The sequence below is a fragment of the Macaca nemestrina genome, chromosome 7 (assembly GCF_043159975.1).
Source record: "Macaca nemestrina isolate mMacNem1 chromosome 7, mMacNem.hap1, whole genome shotgun sequence".
Lineage (NCBI taxonomy): Eukaryota > Metazoa > Chordata > Mammalia > Primates > Cercopithecidae > Macaca > Macaca nemestrina.
Genome location: NC_092131.1, coordinates 35,449,996 through 35,469,900, shown reverse-complemented (window position 1 = coordinate 35,469,900; position 19,905 = coordinate 35,449,996). Strand labels below are relative to the sequence as shown.

Sequence of the window (19,905 nt, the reverse complement as noted above, 5' to 3'; positions counted from 1 at the left end):
AATCTTCAGGTTCTGGTTTCTTTGTGTGCTTAACAATTCTGTCTTTAAGTCACGTTTTACTATAAGTAGTCAGGAAGGGCCAACCTGCACCTTCAACACATTGCTCAGAAATTTCCTCAGCTAAATATTTAATTTCATTGCCTGCAATTTTTACCTTTCACAAAATACTAGAACCAAACAAAACTCAGCCAAATTCTTTGCCACTTTATAACAAGGATCAACTTTTCTCCAGTTTCCAGTGATATATGTCTCATTTATGTCTAAAACTCATCAGAATGGCCTTTACCATCTATATTTCTACCAATATTCTGTTCAGGATTATTTAGGTATTATCTAGGAAGATTGAGGCTTTCTTTACAGCTCTCCTCTTTTCTTTCTAAGCCCTCACCAGAATATCCTTTAAAGGCCTGGTTACAGCAGTTTAGGCTCCCCTTCCCTCCCCTCCCCTCTCCTTTCCTTTCTTTTCCTTCCTTTCCTTTCAAGATGGAGTCTCACTCTGTCATCCAAGCTGGAGTGCAGTGGCATGATCTCGGCTCACTGCAACCTCCGCCTCCCAGGTTCAAGTAATTATCCTGCCTTAGCCTCCCGAGTAGCTGGGATTATAGGTGCCCGCCACCACGGCCAGCTAATATATATATATATATATATATTTGTATTTTTAGTAAAGATGGTGTTTTGCCATGTTGGCCAGGCTGGTCGTAAACTCCTGACCTTGTGATCCTCACAAAGTGCCCCGGCCTCACAAAGTGCTGGGATTACAGATGTGAGCCACCACACCCAGCCAATTTAGGCTTTTTCTAACATATATCTCAAAACCTTCCAGCTTCTATTCATTACCCTGTAAGCCACGTTCACATTTTTGGTTGTTCATTACAGCAGCATCCCACTCGCAGTACGAATTTCTGTCTTAGTCTGTTAGGGCTGCTATTACAAAAATACTACAGACTGTGTGGCTTATAAACAACATAAATTTATTTCTCACAGTTCTGGAGCTAGAAAATCCAAGATCAGGGTGCTGGCAAATTCAATATCTGGTAAGGATCTGCTTTCTAGTTCATAGATGGCTGTCTTCCTGCTGTGTCTTCACATGACAGAAGGGAAAGAGAGCTCTCTCTGGTTCTCTTATAGAGTACTAATCCCAGTCATGACCAGATTGCCTCCCAAATATCCTGCCTCCTAATACCATTGCATTGTGGATCAAGATTTCAACATATTAATTTGGAGAGGGACACAAACATTTAGTCCTTAACATAATTCTCAACTGTTTTGAAGATAGCTCATATCTTCCCCAAGTCTTTGTTTAGATGTTGAATGAGGCAAATGCAGTAGAAGGCAAGGTAACAGAGTAGAAACAAAGAATAGGCTTTGGAGACAGGCAGTCCTGGGATCCACTTCCAGACTGCCACCTACCAGCTGTGTAGCCTTGGACAATCTGACCTCTTTTGAACTCTGGATGCTTAAATATCATTGTCAGTCTCCCTGCCTTATATTAAGATTTAAATGGGGCACTGTAAGGAAAGCTCCTTACACCATGCCTAGCACTATGAAGCTCCTGCAGAAATGAGCATTGATATAGACTGTTGCTCCCTTTGAATCTGGCTTTCTTGTCCTCAGTTTGGCAGCTTTCCTCCATCTCTAGCTGGCGGATCAGCAGGAATGAAAGACAGATACTCTTGGAGAGCCACCTGTCTTTGCTATGTGTTGGTTTGGGTTGTCCAGTGGGAGGCAGGAACTTGGTGAGAATGACGAGACACAGAGGACAAGTAAGAGTTAGAAAAAGGCATCCAGCTAGCGATTAGAAAACACTGTCAGGATAAGGACACTTCACCCACATCACTATACACCTTTCTAAATTGATTTCATTTTAGGGCTGAACACTTGCCATGTGAAAAGTCCTATGCTCAGTACAAAGACACATGAGATATGGTCCCTGACCTCAAAGAGCTAAGAAGATAGCTGGAAAGACAGTGCAAACTCTTGAAAACCCAATGCTGACACAAAACTCTACTAGAGAATTTGTCCCAAGGACATATCTCTGCATAATGGTTGTAAAGAGGCTGTGCTTCTGTGGATTGTTGGCTTGAATTTGGCTAAGAGACAGTATTGTACCACTCACCTGGAGTTGGATGTTGAAAGATATTTTAATTTGCAGAATTATGTTATAACCACAAGAGACCATTCAGTGGTAGCAACAAGTTCAAGTCTTTTCTTAAACCTTAAAGTAGATGATACTGGGAATGCTCAAGCGATACAGAAGAGATATGTATAGGGAAGTTGTATCCAGGAAGCTTTTAATAGAACAGACTCCCAATGGTGAAATCGTACTAGGAAAACAAGGAAGAAATGTGGATCATCCGTTGTAGAAATACGATTGTGAATAATGGATAGTTGAGGGAAGCCAAGGATACGTGGTTACATTGTATCATCTAAAAATTCATGTCTTTCCCAGAACCTCAGAATCTGACTTATTTGGAAATTGAGTTGTTGCAGATGCAGGTAGTTAAGATGAGGTCATACTTGAATAGGGTGGGCCTCTAATCCAATACGACTTATGACTTTGTAAGAAGAGAAAGCAGAGACACAGACACATACAGAGCAAACACCATGGGGAGACACAGAAACACAGGAGGAGAGAGTGCAGTGATGCATCTGCAAGCTGAAGAATGCCGACATCAGAGGCTAAGGAAAAGTCATGAAGCTGGTTCTCCCCTAAAGCCTTCCAAGAGAGCATGGCCCTGTCAACACCTTGATTTTGGACGTCTGGCCTCCAGAACTGTGAGAGAATGAATTTCTGCTCTTTTAAGCCACCCAGTTTGTTAGTCCTTTGTTATGGCAATCCTAAGAAACTAATACATCAGGGTACCCTGGCTCTCTAGACCCACTTATTTCTGCTGAATTGTGACCTTGCAATTTTCCAGATACCCCCAACTTCTGTCCTAAGCCTCCCTCTGATTCTACATCTACAGTGACACCCCAAGATTTCTGGCCCACTCCAAAAATTGCCTTTCTCCCACTCTTGCCACCACCAAGGAATCTAGTGGAATGAATGTGGACTCACCACCTGGGTACCAGAAAGGGGTGACACTGGTGGTGAGTGTGCATCCATGAGGCAGTCACTACAAAGTCTGAGTAAATTTCTACAGCTGCTACTATGGGCACAGCCCTCAGTCCAGGTACAGCTGCCACTAGTACCAACCCTGGAGAAGACTGGTAAAGAGTAAATGGTTAGGTCCATCCTTTACAGCATGACCTTGGCAGAAAGAGACAATATCCTGCAATCTCTGGACATTTGCTTAAATTTGCTGCTAGCCTCAACCCCAGGGGAATTCTTCCATAAACAGTATTTTTGGTTCCCTTGAAAGTTATTGAGTTTGATTAGGTCTGTGACTTGCTTTTGAGAGAATCCAGGATTTGTCTTCATGCCTAGCCTGGTGCTTTGGAAGAGATCTTGCATGGAATCTCCCATTGTTTGACCTGATAGGGTTAGTCTACCACCAGGACCCTATTGGACTATGTCTGGAAATGCAGAGTTGCAAGCCAGAGGCTCCCTGACCCCCAAGCTCATGATCTATTGGTCGTCATCGTTGTAATTAGGAGATACTGCTGTTGCTGATTATGTGTGTTGGTGCAGAAGTAGTTGGGTATGGATGGGGTATATCTAGAGCTGCATACCAATATAGTAGCCAGTAGCCACATGTAGCTATTTAAATTTAAATTTGAATTATTTAAAATTAAATGCAATTTGAAATTCAGTTCATCAGTCACACTAGCCACTTTTCAACTGCCCAATAGCCACATGGGGCTAGTGGCTGCCATACTGGAGAACACAATTATGAAATATTTTCATCATCACAGGAAATTATACTGGACAGTGCCAGTCTACAGTTATTTGCTTTTCCAAGCTTTCCCACACACAGCTCTCTCTCTTTTTTTTACTAAGTGCAGTTTTCTAAGTATTGAGAATATGTCAGCTCCATAATAGGAGGAAACATGATTTAATCTCTTACTGTCTGTTAGAAATAATAAAATATATGCGTCTATTTTTTAAAAGAGGAAAAATGAGTATTGCCAGACCAATGTTTCCCAAGTTGTAATGTGGATGTAAATCACCTGGGCTCTTGTTGAACTGTAGGTTATGATTTAGCAGGTGCAGGTGGGGCCTATGGTTCTTCTTCTGGTTCACAGACCACAGCTTGAATAGGGAAGAGTTGCAGCGTGTGACTTGTGAGTTAGGACCTTACTGCTGTTTCAAGGGCCAACAAAATAAATACAGCAAGTGGGCTTTAAATGGAAAGACAGAAGCTGAAGGAAATATTCTTATTGCCCAACACCAGAAGAATTGGACCAATGCCCATACTTTAGTCTGAATGTGAGACAGCATAGCAAAGATGAGCTATGCAGCATAGCAGAATTAAGAACTGGGGCTGGGTGCAGTGGCTCACACCTGTAATCCCAGCACTTTGGGAGGCTGAGACGGGTGGTCACGAGGTCAGGAGATCAAGACCATCCTGGCTAACACAGTGAAACCCTGTCTCTACTAAAAATACAAAAAAATTAGCCAGACGTGGTGGTATGCGCCTGTAGTCCCAGCCACTCGGGAGGCTGAGGCAGGAGAATTGCTCGAACCCAGGGGATGGAGGTTGCAGCGAGCCGCGATTACGCCACTGCACTCCAGCCTGGGCGACAGAGTGAGACTCCATCTCAAAAAAGAAAAAGAAAAAAAAACAAAACAAAACTGGATGCCCTCTGGAGCCTTGCTGTCTAGATTTGATTCTGGACTTCATGACTTCCTGGCTGTGTGTCCTTAGGCAGACTATCGTGAGGCCTTACTTTCCCTATCTGGAAAATGGGAATAATACTAGTACATTTTTCACAGAGTAGTTGTGAGGACTCAGTGAGTTAACAGATTTCAAATGCTTGAGACAGTGTCTAGCACACAGTAAGCACCGTACATGGTTGGTAATAAATGCATGTAACATTCTGCTTCTGACAAGAGAATATGCTTTATTCTGGATGTGTCAATACATTTCTGACCAGTTGTACATCACTTGGCTCGAAACAGGACCCTAATTTCTCCCCTGAGGATTGAGGAAGGGATGGGAGGTGGAGGATAATGTGTTCTGATGAAAGATTGGGTCCATGAAGCATCCTGGTTATAGTACTAGTGAAAAAATTACAGAGTCAAAAGGTGGGTCCATAATTGCTAGGAACAGTCCAGGGAGCTTAATCAATGGCATGGTAGACAGCAGCCGTTTGAAGGTAATGCCGGTGATCATCACTTAACATGCCTCCTTAAAGAAACTGTTCACCATTGGTTACTGTTGGTGTACCAAGGTCTGCATTTGAAATTTGTGCAGCTTTTGTAGAATCTGCCCCTTAAATATGAGATGTTTCCTTTTGGTGAGTGACTGCAAAACAGATTTGAGTCACTGAAGAGAATATGACACAAGCTTTTCTCTGGTATTGATCTTTTTTAAACCTTCTTCCTTCACCCAAAGCAAAGAGCCCAGCCAACAGCGAGTAAAAAGATGGGGCTTCTCTTTCGATGAGATATTGAAGGACCAGGTGGGGCGGGACCAGTTTCTACGATTCCTGGAGTCCGAATTCAGTTCAGAAAACCTCAGGTAAATCTCTCTAAGTTTGAACTGTGTGCGGAACGTGTGTGAAGAAATTTGCATAATCCGTCTCTCCATCTCTCTTTCTCAATGAAACATTATCAGGGTTCAAATTCAAATGCCAGCTAATCTGGCTGAGGTTGAAATAGAGAAGAACAAATTAAAATATGCAACTCTGTCACCACCATAATAGCACCTACTAACACCAGCATACTTCAGTTCAAGTCTATGTGACCTTTGTTCAACTAATTGGAAATAAGTCTGCAATAATAATTAAATAGTTGAACGGATTTGACAACATCATTCGTTAAGTACAGCCATAGAACCAGGGAGCTTCAGAGTACAGAGGCACCTCAGAGGCTCTCTCCTCAAAACTCCCCAGTCTTGGGGTCCTGAATATCTGAGAAGCTAAACAGCAGAGGGAGGAGTCAGTGGGCTCATTTCAGAATTTCAAAGAGCAAAGTAAATATCACTCGATAACTGGAGACGTAACTGTAGCAGCTAATAAAAACATGTTTTTTTCTTTGAGAATGACTTCTGTCAACTCCAAATAGTGGTTACTCTGATCATCTGATGCCAGTGAGAACACCTGATTGTTCCTATTGGTCTATAATACCTGATGAGGGAAATGTATTAATAATTACTGTTTAATAGGAGAAAAAAATAAGATATTCAAAACCTCAGGTCCTATATGAGAGGAAGAAAAGGGGGTAAATTAAAAGGAAAAGTCTCCTTGATCATGAAAAATTTGGGAACTTGTTTATTTAGACTTTTATGGTATTAGATGAAGAATCAGAAATCTGCAGAAAATGTGACTTATCTGAGACTTACCTAGTGATCTTAGCAAACTGGTGACTTCTTAATGGGTAAGATGGAATCTCTCTCTTTCTTTATTCTTTGTACCAGATTCTGGTTTATAGAGCAGGGCAACACCCGTCTTCCAGTGCTGTTTTCTTTAACGATGTCTTAATAATGTTTAAATATTGTATTACTTTAAAAACTCACCGTCTCTACTAAAAAATACAAAAACCTAGCTGGGTGAAGTGGTATGCGCCTGTAGTCCCAGCTACTTGGGAGGCTGAGGCAGGAGAATGGCCTAAACCCGGGAGGCGGAGCTTGCAGTGAGCCAAGATCCAGCCACTGCACTACAGCCTGGGCAATAGAGCAAGACTCCATCTAAAAAAAAAAAAAACAAAAAAAAACTCAAAGCATGTACTGCGGGCAAAGGACTACCCCTCCAAAGTTAATGTGCAATATCCATGCACTTATTTCAAGTGAGACCATCTCGGTCCCATATGTCAATCAAGTGATATTTATGCTACACCTGTGCTGTATCAAGCCCTGTGAGAGTCTGCTGAGAGACACAAGTCAAGATGTGTGATCTATGCCTGCAACGACCTTGTAGGTCCTTGAGGAAAAAACACAAGAAATTATTGAATCATTGAATGTCTATAAATGAGTGTAAACTCTAAGAACCATTTTGAAAGCATTTAAAGGAGAAGAATCAAAGCTGAAGTGGTTAAATCATAAGCTGGACTTTGAAGAATGCACAGGATAATAGTAGACAAAGAAGAAGGAGAGAGAATATTCCAAGCTGGAGGACCAAATGAGGAAAGGGGTGGCCGATGGGCCTCTCCCACTCCATAAGGTCCTGGGAGGACAGGTAGATGCCGACTAGCTGTACAGAGCGTGCTGTTCTAGGCATCCACGTGTCTGTTATAAACCAGATAAGGCTAAGTATCTTATTTTGGGTTATTATACAAGAGCCTTTCCTTATGCTGAGGCATGATTCCAAACACATCTCAGAGCTTCACTTCAATGCCTAATGAAGTATTTGTAACATAAGGTTTGATTTCCAATACTCTTCACTAGGGTGGTGCTCAGACTAGCCTCCCGGGTATAGGAAGGAAAGCTCTCTGTGGCCAGCTTGATGGACCCAGGTGGCCTCTGTGTAGCCAGCTCAGTCCCAGTTTCCACCCCCTCCATGATCCCTATGAGCCACCCCTGGGAGTCCTTCTCATCTCCCTTTCTTACCTGTTCCCCTTGGGTCTGCAAGATGGAGTGGTATAGAGGCTCCCTTTACCTAACTACCTCTAAGCCCACAAGTAGCCTCAGCACCCTCTGCTGCATGCACTATTGCAGAGAGCTTGAAGAATGAACCAGAGTTTGGTCATTGTGAGGGTCCCAGGAGCATCCACTGGCTCAGCTGCCACCTTGCCTGGTCAGAGCATTCATTCCGGAAAGCCCTGCATGTAGCCAGAACCACATATCAGTTCAGACTCGTTTCACAAATTATGCATCACACTTAAAACCCAGAGTGCACCAAGGAGTGTGTCCCTGGCAGGTGTTCAGTGCTTCTTCCTGCCATCACCTCCTGCGCCTCTGCCAGCTCCTTTCCCCGTGCCAGGAGGGCTACATTTAATCTTGGGTGAAAGCATGCGTGTGAGCATGTGTTCATGTACCAGAGCCTAAGCCACACCCCCAGCATGCAGAAATCCAGACTTCAGAGGGTCACCCCTGCTCCATGACAGGAAAGGGAGTAAGAAAAATAGAATAGCAGGGAGGAAGAGGATAGCCAAGAGCCTCTAAAATCCTCTCTGGATGCCCAAATTCCATTTTTATGATATTCAGCATAACTGGATACATGATGGGTGGGAGAGAAGCTCAGCTGTAAATCACATAACTGTAGGACTCTTCTGTCACCCGTCATGGGGCAGCCTCTTCCCTTTTCCTTTGTGTTCATTCCTTCAGCTGCAGATATCAGCTTGGCACCAACCGTGGCACAGGGCCTGCGGATTCAGAGCTGACTGAATAAATATCAGGGCAGCCAGGCACGGCCGTACAGATGCACCTCCACTGTGGCCCATGCCATGGAGGCCCCTGGGAGTTGTGCAATATGGCACAACTTGAGGATCCTGCCAACCTGCCATGTTGGCCGTGCTGGAGTCGTTCCTTCTCTGCAAGATTGGTGAGGGGCCCAGGCCACTGGCATTGGAGCATGGCAGGAAAAAGCCTGACCAGAACTCACCTGGGTAGATTACAAAGTGCTTCTCCACTTCCTCTGTCCTCCTGTGCTCCCTCTCATCTCTCCAGTGAAAGGGCTGCTTAGATCATAACATTTTTGCACAACCCATGGGGTGCCAGTTAAGTAGCCAAGCAGCTGAATTGGTATCAGAGCTTCAGAATGTGGAATGGAGGAGCCCCGAAGTGTCACCCTGGATCCTTTAAGGAATGATTTCTATGATGATGTAATAGAAGTTGGCGTCCCCTTTGATCAATTTCTTCTGGTTGGGTCTGTGAGATGAGGATGGGGGCGTCATCTCCGTGGACTGGGTGAGGTATGACCAGCAGTGCATTTTGCTGAAGCTGTGAGCTCTCTGTGGCAGGGTCTACCTCTTTTCCTCCTTTTCTGACCCACCCTGAGCTAGGTGCAGGCTCCCTTTGGACCCACAGACAGCTGTTTGCTGAGCACCTTGGGAATGCACATGGCTTCTGTCCACAAGGCAGGGGCCTCACAGCTCTGATGCAGGGAGCTCCACTCCGTTTCTTGGCCTCATCCTTCTGCCTGCTTTGTGCATTTTCCCAGAATAATGACAGTCTCTCCTTGCCATCTTTTCACCCTCTCTCACATCTCTCCTACACAAATCTTTGTCCTCCCTGGCTTGACACCCTCTGCTGCATGGCACAGAATGAGTTAAAAATCAAAACCCACAGCAAAGAGTGTCCCCCGTACATTTTTTATGAGCTGTAACATCTCCTGAGAGAAGGTAGTTGTTCTTCTAACCTGCAGATTGATGATCCGAGTTCCACACAGTGTCGGCTGAAGGGAGAAGCAATTAAAAGAGAACACAGTGGGGTGCCAGGTTCGTCTAGAGAGCTCTCGTCTCTGGCAGTTGCCCTGAGTCCTAGGAAGACCTCAGAAGGTTCACTAGGCCCAGCAGGATCCACCACTTACCAAACCCATGATTAATAGGAACAGAGGTGACTTCCACGACACCACAACCATCTGCAGTGTTTCAGCCACTGCCCAGTGAACAGAACTCAGCTTCAGTGGTGCTGGGGGTGGTTACTTACTTATGTAGGCACCCGGGAATTTCAGCCCTGCCGGGAACTAAACCAAGTTTAAGCCCTGCTTCCTACATCTCCGGTTGACCAGCAGAGGGCACAGAAACACTTTCTTCTCTCCTGGAGTTTGCTTTTTCTCTGGGAACGAACCAAAAGCTGTATTTTCTAACCCATGAAAATTCTAGTTTATGAAAAGTTAACTGGTGACTAAGGGACTGCCCAGACCTCCTGGTAGGATGGAGAATGATCAAGGGCCAAATGGTTTGTCTTACCCAGCCAGCCTTGAGAAAATCCTCTTCTTTGAAAGCCTCTAAGGAGAAAGGAGGCTCTCACTGGGGCAGCCCCTAGATGGTCCTCCAGTCCTGTTCTCCACGGCTTCGCCCCAGTGGTATCTGAGCCCAGGCTGTCTCACTCCAAAAGCTAGTTTCCCCGCCAGCATTTCTAAGTCATGAACACAGATCAAATGCCTGCACAGGGGCTGCCTCCCCACTGCTGCTATGACAATTGGCAGGGACCAGGGACGAGGCAGGACAGGTGGTCTCCCAGATACCAGTCCTTGTGTCCTGCCAGTCACAACGGCCCTTCTGCTGCAAGCCGTGGAGGCTTAGTACAGGATGGGTGGATTTCATGCGGCTACTGGCATTTCACTCCCTGCCACTGCCCTCGAGGAGGAGCGGTACCTGCAGGTTTTTGATAAGAGCAGAAGCTTCCAAAGCCTCAGTGGGCCTCCCATGGACAGCAGATGTGCAGAGAGGAGCTGCTATGGCTCTCTGCAGGGGGAAGTGTGGCCTGGGCAGCCTGGGTTCCGATTTCCCGGCTCAGGCCTGTGGGGCTCGAAGATGGCCAACACTAACCAAAGCCTGTTCTGAATTTCAAATTGACACAAAGGTTCCTTGAAACCAGCGATGGTAAACACATACGGGACGTCAGCATGCTGTTGTGACAGCAGTTTTGCTGTTGCCTGAGAGACACAAGGCAGGTCAACTCCAAAGCAGACAGAAGGCAGGGGAGAGTCCACAGTGTGTGCAGGGGAGAAAACTGCTGTCTAAGAAATGTTACCCCATACCCTCCCCCTTCGTCTTCCTCCAGCATGCCTGTTGTTTTCACTTGTACTTAAAAAAATTCTTGGTTTTATGTGACAAAGAAAACCGTTTTATTTTTACATAAAAGTTTATTAAATTTGATTCTGGGACCTGGTGCAATGGCTCACGCCTATCATCCCAGCATTTTGGGAGGCTGAGGCAGGCAGATTACTTGAGGCCGGGAGTTCAAGACCAGACCAGCCAACATGGTGAAACCCCGTTTCCGTTAAAAATGCAAAAATTAGCTGAGCATGGTGACATGCCCCTGTAATCCCAGCTACTCAGGAGGCTGAGACAGGAGAATTGCTTGAACCTGAGAGGCGGAGGTTGCAGTGAGCCAAGATGGAGCCACTGCACTCCAGTTTGGGCAGCAAAGTAAGATCCTGTCTCCCCACCAAAAAAAATGATGCTGAAATTTGTATTTCCTTCAGCTCCGGGACCTCTCTGTATCCAGCTGAGTGATGTGCATTTTCATGTGGCCCCCAAACCATCCTGCAAAAAGGACCCTGAGTCCTCAGGAACCGCAGAGAGTGTGCAGAGCTCCCGGGGTCCTCAGGGCCTTCCCAGAGGGGCTCACAGCTCCTCCTCAGTGCTGACAGAGATGACAGAAGGTGACCTCCCATGTGGCATTGATTGAGGGGGCAGGAAATCACCCAGGTGTCATCCATTTGTGTGAGGAGTTGCAGGGGCCGGGGGCATGGGAAGACGCTGACCCAGAAGGTTACTTCCAGCCGGGGATTCAGCCCAGGCGGCCTCCCTGTGTGAACCTGGTTCCCCTGTCTGCCCAGCATGGGGCTGAGGAGCACTCACTGACTTCGTCTCTGGACACTTGACCCCTTCTGGTCCTTGGAAAAACCAGCACTGGCTTCTTCCTTTAGAGCCAGGTTCCCGCATCGTTCACCTACTGGTCAGACGTGGCCTTCCAGGCAGAGAAAGCCTTGTAGGTGCTCTTGTCAGCAGATGGCCGTTTTCACCTGCAAGCCTCCCAGCCACTTCCTTCTTTTCACGGCAGGCCTGAGAGAGTGGACAGAGGGCCCTACGGAACCTAGGGCAGGCAAGGGAGATGGAGGCAAGGGAGATGGAGGAGACCAGTGCCCCAGCTCGAGAGTCAAGGGCCCACCTGAACAATGAGGCAGGGGAACAGCTCCTTTCAAGCCCTTCCTTCCCCACCGTCTCTGGACTCGGGATAAAGGAACACGACTACTTTCCTCTCACCCAGAAGCCAGAAGGACCTGAGCACCCAGGACTTGCGGCTGTCAGAGAGCTGCAGAAGGGCAGGGGACGCCAGATGGCAGCAGCAAGAGCTGGGCAGTAGTATCTGCCCAGGCCACCTGCAGAGAGAGGGCTGGAATCCGAGGGATCACGTTGGGCCAGCACTGAGCCTGTGGCCGCCACACTGACCCTTCCTCAGTTCCCCCTCACAGGACCTGAAAGCATTTCTGAGTTAAGTCTGGATAGCAGGTTTTCCAGAGCCGTGCCACATATCCCTCCATCCACTCGGTGCCCGTTTCAGAGATGAAGTGAGAGGCACCCGGAAAGGCACACCAAGGCAAAATACGGCATAGACAGGACGAGGGCAGAGCCTGCTTCCCGATCTGATGGAAGCCGTGAAGCCTTCTCTGCCTTACGCTTGGCTCTACAGGGTCACTGAGGGGTCGCTGTAAGGATATCATCAGAATCCTAAATGGCAAAAAATGGCAAATCAGGGGAAGAGTTGGAGCCCAGCATTTGGGGACACACACACAGACACACATACACTCACACACACATACACACACACACAGTCTGCTTGCCTTGCAGAAATGGGGTTGCATTACTCCAGTCTGCCACTGAGTGGCACCTTTGGGCCATGCACTTGGCTCCAAAGACATTTCTCTGAACAGCAACTGAAAAACATGTTTAACCACCGCCCCCGCACCCCCCCTCGCACACACGCACACACACAAAAAACCCAAGTACATCTTACTTTGGATGAAATTTGATGACAGATTGAATGCACTGTCCGCACTTTCCACCATGTCGTGGTTCAACTTTGCTTGTCCCTCCCTTTCTGTTGACTAGACTACCTGTGATTCCCACTGCTGTAGGAACCAGCACAGGACCTACTCTCTTACTCACTGATCGGGGAGCTGGCCTGTCCGTTCACAGGGCAAAGGATATGACAACCAGACCTGGATCCTGCTGCAAGGCTGCCTTGGGAACCATCCTCAAGACCCAGTAGCTGTTGTCCAAGCTTTGGCTCTGGCTGCTGCTGCTCTCAGCAGAAAAGCGCTCCCTGCTCCCATGTGGATGCTGAGGGATTAAACAGAGGCAAATATGGAAGTGAGCAGATTTTTCTCTCTTTCCCTCTGCAGAAGGAGAACCATTCTGCAGAGAAATTTTCATGGTATGCCTCTTCAGCATTGTTCCAGATGCGCCCATCTTCACTCTGAAACCCACGTATTGAGCGCCTACTATTTGCCAAGCACCATGCTGAGCACTGATGTGCACTGGCTCAGTTTCTCCATCTATAATAGGAATGGCTGGTTTATTCTTACACAGATAGTCTTTATGATTCCAGGATCCTGCCTCTTCTGTGATCTTTCCTCCATGTTGATGCCATCAGTTGATCCCAACTAGATTTGACAAAGGGACTCACACTGTCTGCATGGTGGCATGTATGTAGCACAGGTATTCTCAACCAGGAGTGAGTTCATCTCCCAGGGGACATGGGGCAATGTTTTGAAACATTTTTAGTTGTCAAAACTTGGGAAGGGGGGTTGCTATTGGCATCTAGTGGGTAGAGGCCAAGGTTGCTGCTAAACATCGTACATTACACAGAATAGCCTCAACAACAAAGAATTATCCAGCCTGAAGCGGCAATAGTGCTGAGGTTGAGAAATCTTCACGTAGAGGGAGAGAAATCTCATTTTGATAACGAGAAGCACATTGATCTTTTAATATGCAATTCTTTTCTGTTCTGCACAATAGGAACACCTTTGATATTTTCAGCAATCTCCATGGTCTTTGCAGCCCCACACAGTGGCATCAGGGGAGGCTGAGAGATGCAGCAGAATGGATTTCATGGGACATCAGCTCTGGGGCCATCTCCAGCAACATCCCGATACTGAGCCCTCTGGAACTGACTGTGTTTCTGCTCCCACTTCAGGTTCTGGCTGGCTGTCCAAGATCTTAAGAAACAACCCCTACAGGATGTGGCCAAGAGGGTAGAAGAAATCTGGCAAGAGTTTCTGGCTCCAGGGGCTCCAAGTGCAATCAACCTGGATTCTCACAGCTATGAGATTACCAGTCAAAATGTCAAAGATGGAGGGAGATATACATTTGAAGACGCCCAGGTTTGCTTATCTACTCAAGTGGTTGTCATAAGGTGTTCATTTGTCCACTTCATTGCCTGACCTATTAACATGAGTTCAAGGCATTGTGGGTAGTTAAAATTTCATATTTGGTTATTTTTAAGTTCATCAGTGGAAATCATTTCAGAGAGGTGCACAGCAAAATCCCAGGATCATTTTCCCAGAGGAGTTACGATATTACCTAGAAACCAAAATGTGCAGTTATATGCTTTATTTGTTCCAGGAAAGCCTCAAAGTGTTTTACAAAATCTGAAACCTTGTAATAAGTCAGTGGTAGAATCTGGAAACCAGAACACAGCATTGGGGAAGTGGGTGTAGTGAGTTGGCAAGGCCGTGAGTCAAACCCACATCTGTCTACCTCTGAAGCCCACACTGATAACCACCTCTCTACACTGCTTCCGCAGTGATCTCCAGCTCTGCAGTGAATAGTTTTTACGCACATCTATATTCCAGGCTCTGCACTATGTGATAAGATACCACAAAGAACAGGCAAAAGCCCGTTCTCAGCGAGGTTACCAGCAAGTGTGGGAGACAGACAAGTAAATGGGCAACTTCAACAGTGCGAAAAGTGCCCCGAATGGGTGAACCCTGGGTTAAAGCAAGCCTGCAGGAGGGACTCCCAACCCTGTAGGACACAATTAGGATGCTCACAGATGCTGATGATGCTGGCTAAAGAAACAGGAACCACCCTAACCAGCAGACTAAATTTTGACGGCTGGGAGGTGCCATTTCTAAAAATAAGCATTGGGTTGGTTTCTTACTTCCTGGCCCCTAATTTCTATTTCCTGTCACCATCCCACACCCAGTGACAGGGCTTAAGATTTTGCTTATCTCCTTGACCCCACTTACGTCTCTCACGTCTAGGGCCCCCGGTAAAGAATTTGGGTAGTTTGCTCTCTTGCAGACATTATTGTCCGATTTAGGAAACTCAGTGTAGCTGCACCAATGCAAATAATGGGGTGAGAACACAGTGTCGCTTGTCATCCGGATTTGCCTTGTCATTTGCTCAGAACTTCAAGATGAAAACACCTACCAGCCTCAACACCATAACTATCTTCTTCTCTCCCCTGGTCACGAGCTCCATCGAATGCCTGTGCCAATCATGAAATCATGACTCCTTCATATACCCCTTGCAGCTTGAAAGCAGAATGTTTGAGTCATGAGAGCGCTTTGCTGAGATATTTTTGCTTATGTGTATGTACGTATACTTTGAAGCACCATATTGACATGGTCAGAGAGGAGAGTGACAGGGAAGTTCCATGGGGGTTTCCTGCATGAACGAGCTGAAGCTCAAAGCTCCAATATTTATGAAACACAAGAGGAGTGATACTGGTGAGAACCTTGATGCATCTAGCACAGTGTTACCACTCCAAGCATGACATAGGAGGGATTTATTTTAATTTTCTATTATGAAAACTTTTAAACACTTGGAAAAGTGGAAACAGCAAAACAGCAAACCTTTATAGACCCTCATCCAGCCGTAAAAATCATCAGTACACGTCTGATCTTGCTTTATCTCTAACCCCACCTACTTTTTCACCTGCCACCAAGTTACTTTAAAACAAATCCAAGATATTGCAGCATTTCATCTGTAAACTTAGATATGTATCTCTTACAAAAAGGATCCTTTTGTTTTAACATTGCCACAATATCCTTTATCTCCCTCCCCTTCTCACATCCCCTTGCAATGTATTTGATGAAGGAATTAGATCCTTTGTCCTATAAAGAGTTCCAAGCTCTGGATTTTTCTGATTGCAGCTCTGCGGTACTATTTAGAATGTTCTTCTATCATCTCTCTTTCCTATAAATTAGTTTTTTTAGATATTTAATCAGATTTAGTCTTGATTTTTATGGACAAAACTACTTCATAGATTGTGTGGTGCTCTCCTATCAGAAGGCACATGTCTAGCCACCTCTCTTTTTGCCCTTTTTGCAGATATTGATGTCCATCACTTATATCCATTAGTTAATTAGAGGTTACAAAATGATGACATACTAATTTTATTCTTTCTTCACTTATTAGCTGGAATACTTTCATAAAGAGAAACTTCCCTCCACCACTATGGGATTAACTAGCAGTACAATTCACATAAGAAAAGCAGGATAAATGTTTGATTCTCTCCCTTCGTTTTCCAGTTTTCAAAATGAGTGGTTTACTGTTATCTTCCTATGGTAAACATTAGGGTCTACTGTTTTGATTTTACTATCTTTGTGAACTCATGGGTTTCAACATATGTGCTCGGTTTTAATCTGTTTGCTTATTATTTTTATTGATGCTTGGATTTTGCCATCTCTGGCCAGTTGGCTCTTTCTGGCACAGCCCTAGTGATCTTTGATGTCATCCAAATAGCAAGGAAGCTAAGATATTCCAGTCTTTGCCCTTACCCAGAATAAGCCATTTCTCCAAGGACCCCTGATTCCTCTTAGTGGCAAATGGTATTTAGAGACTAAAATCTAGGCACTTAAGAGTGTTTCATTGTTCCTAGATAGTTTATCATGTCTAGCCCTTTTCAGTTGACAGAGCTAGGAAATGTGTTTTTGTTTATAATAAAAATACATCATGAGTTCATACTGATACTTTTAATTCAAATTCTGACCTACAGGGGATTTTATTTAACCACTCGTTTCTTACATCTGTGCCTCTTTTCTCTACCCTGAGAATCCTGACTTTCAAGGGCACTGTGGATGATAGCATAATTACTCATTTGCTTTATACTACACAGAACAGCCTCTAAACCACAACGCTAAAAATACAGCAACAGGGTGATTATCGCCTGGTTCTTTAATTGTTGCATACTATTCCGTTGTGTGGAGGCACCATAGTTTAGTCAACCAGTCCTCTCTTCTTGGACATTTATGTTGTTTCTACTTCAAGAAAGGTTTGATGGAAGAAGTGGGGAAGTCAGCCTAATGAAAGTGAGATATTGACAAGTTTCTCAACATCCAACCTCCATTAGTACAGTGCTCTACCATTTTCCAGGTACTTCTAAATGCATTCTATCTCATTTCCACAGCAATCTGGTGAGGTAGATTAGACATGAGGATATCTTAAGCATCCCATCATCTTCATTATCTGCTAGGATTAGTCTCCCATGAATTCAAATAAAACTCTTCCAAAGCCAATCCCTATTTTTAGCCCAATTTCCTATCACTTCTGAAGTGTATTTCCACCATAAATATACAAAGTGTTCCTTTCTAGCAGAGTGACCTGGACAAGTTACTTAAATTCCCTGAGTCTTCCTTTCTTCATCTGTAGAACAGGGTTTCAGTGGAGCCTGTGCATAGGGGTGGAATGGGGACCAGGTGAAAGGAAGCATGTCAACCACTAACAGTGTCTGGCCTACAGTAAGACAGAGTAAATACTACCATCTTATTTTTCTAATGTCACTAATATTCTCTTTTTAAGCTTTTATGTTTAATGTATTTGGTGAAAATTTTAAAATAATTTTGTGTAACCTTAATGCCCAGAGATAACCCCTATTTTGGTGTATTTTCTTCCTTGATTTGTGTGTGTAGCTATGTGTAAGTTCTGCTCAGGCTGCTACAACAAAGTAGCACAGACTGGGTGGCTTAAACTACAGAAATGTGTTTATCACAGTTCTCAAGACTGAGAAATCCAAAATTAAGGTGTCAGCAGATTTGGCTGCTGGTGAGGGCTCTCTTCCTGGCTTGCAGGTGGCCCCTTCTTGCTGTGTCCTTGCAGCACGATGTGCACTCTAGTCTCTCTTCCTCTTCTTACAAGAACACTAATCCCATCATAAGGGCCTCTCTCATGACCTCATCTAAACCTAATTACCTCCCAAAAGACCCACCTCCAAGTACCACCACACTGGGATCAGGGCTTCAACAATATGAAATTTAGGAAGACACAACATTCATTCCACAACAGGGTGATTTTGCAAATAATGTGATCCTGTAACCTGCCCTTTACCTAAAACAGGGGTCAGTTAAAAAACTAAATTTTTCCTAAACAGTGCCAGATAGTAGACATTGCAGGCTGTGTGAGTCATGTGATCTATGTCACAACTATTCGATTCTGCCATACAGAAGCAGCTACAGTGCAACACCATAGCAATGTAAACGACACGAGGACCTATGGCCGTGTTTATTTATGAACCGTGAAATCCAATTTCATATAATTTTTCACAAAATACAATTCTTCTTTTAGTTTTTTTTTTCAGCCACTCAAAAACATAAATACTGTTCTTCACTCATGGGATGTAAAGATCTAGATCACAGGTCTGTATCTGCAGATTGGAATCCCAGGCTGTAGTTTCTGACCCTGTGCTAAACAAAATAATTTAGCACCTGTAATGAAAATTATTGAAATGCTTCAAGAAATCCAGAAAGCTACAGGATAGAGGATTGGGCATGATGGATCTTCAGTTTCGGGGAGAGAGTAAGTTAGAGGAGACTTTGTTTTGGTGCAGCCATGGCAACACAGCAATCTGAATTGTGAATGTTTCTATATCAGGATTGAGTGTTGTGGTGCAAAGGTCAGCAGGTGCCTCCTAAACTATTGGGATTACAGGCGTGAGTCACCATGTGACTTTTTTATAATTAATCTACTTTTCAAAAATCTGACTAAAGAGAATACCAGAGAGAAATTTTAAATTTCTCTCATTTAACTTTCTGGAAAATCAAGTCATTTAGGCATCTGTCCCCACCGTCTTCTGTTGTCTAATCCCATGGTTTGTCCCTAGACATCACTCAACACTGCCTTACCTTCCTGGCCAGTGCAGGCTGCCTGCCCCAGCAAAGTAGCCGCAGTTGAGAAGTTCCCAGGTATAAAAAGGAGGTTAAAATCCTTAGCAGCCCATGACCAGCCAGGACTTGCACTCAGATAGATGTCCTCACTTGCTGGCTAAGGTTCTGCTCAGACCACACTGTCTCTGGATTGTTAGTGCTGAGGGCTTGGTGGTTGCACTGAGACCTGGAGAAGTTCTAGTCCCTAGAGAAAGGCCAAGAGTCTAGCAGTTCCTTCTAGAATTATACATTTAAATTATTAAAACTTTCTCTTCTCAGTGTGCCCCTCTGTTAAATGGGGATGTTAACACCTCAACCCATGGGGCTCAGGGTCTCTGGGCAGCTTCCTCAGCTGGTCATGATGGTTCTCATAAACCCCCTGCGGTGGTCATATGCTTTAACGTTAGCGCTCAGTAGCCTGAGTGAAAGTACAGCCAGATTTATGGATGCACCCGAAGCAGGGAGTGGGGTGCAGCCTCTCGCCAAGGGTTTTGTTTCTTATTTGACCACACGCATTGTTAGAGCCAAGTTAATTGCCTGTATTTGCTTCCTGTGGAAATATTTCACAAGACACCCTGTCAGCCTGGGCCCAGCATTTGCACTTGTGTTTTGCTGATCCATTTAGCTTTTCTGAAAATTTGGGCCAAGACCAAATCTTTCATAAAGGTCTGTGGGCTGTGACCATAGCCCTCAGCTGTTTGCTGTGTTGTTCCAATTTCATAGATTTAGCCTTGTGAGAGGAGAAAAAAATATGGACCATGATTATTTTTTTTAAAGGACTCGGTTCTTTATGCTATGGATTGAATTATCTGTTCCCAACCATGGGGCCTCAAAGGACTTACATTGTCACCTACTTGCTATGTGGTCTGAGGCAAGGGCCTTGACCTTTTGTGCCTTAGTTTCCTCATCTGGGTGATGGGGGTGATGTCTTCTCTACAGCCCGCTAAGGATTTTAGAGAAATCAGATGAGGTAATAGCCCTGAAAAATCTTTGAAAAAGTAAAAAGTGCTGTATATTTGTAAGTGTGAACTCACAAAAATTAAT

General features: G+C 44.9%; 1 protein-coding gene across 22 annotated transcripts in view; it reads left to right on the top strand.

Annotated features, from left to right (window-relative positions):
• LOC105494330 (regulator of G protein signaling 6) overlaps positions 1-19,905 on the top strand; it is a 626,815-nt gene that overhangs the window by 564,459 nt on the left and 42,451 nt on the right. For all 22 annotated transcript variants that reach the window (XR_011625760.1, XR_011625759.1, XM_071099923.1 and 19 more), the window contains 2 exons: positions 5,499-5,624; positions 13,911-14,097. Coding sequence is in view for 20 of the 22 variants with exons in the window: in XM_071099923.1 (XP_070956024.1) it covers positions 5,499-5,624; positions 13,911-14,097 (313 nt within the window). In the remaining 2 variants the exon portion in view is untranslated. The remainder of the gene's footprint in view (positions 1-5,498; positions 5,625-13,910; positions 14,098-19,905) is intronic.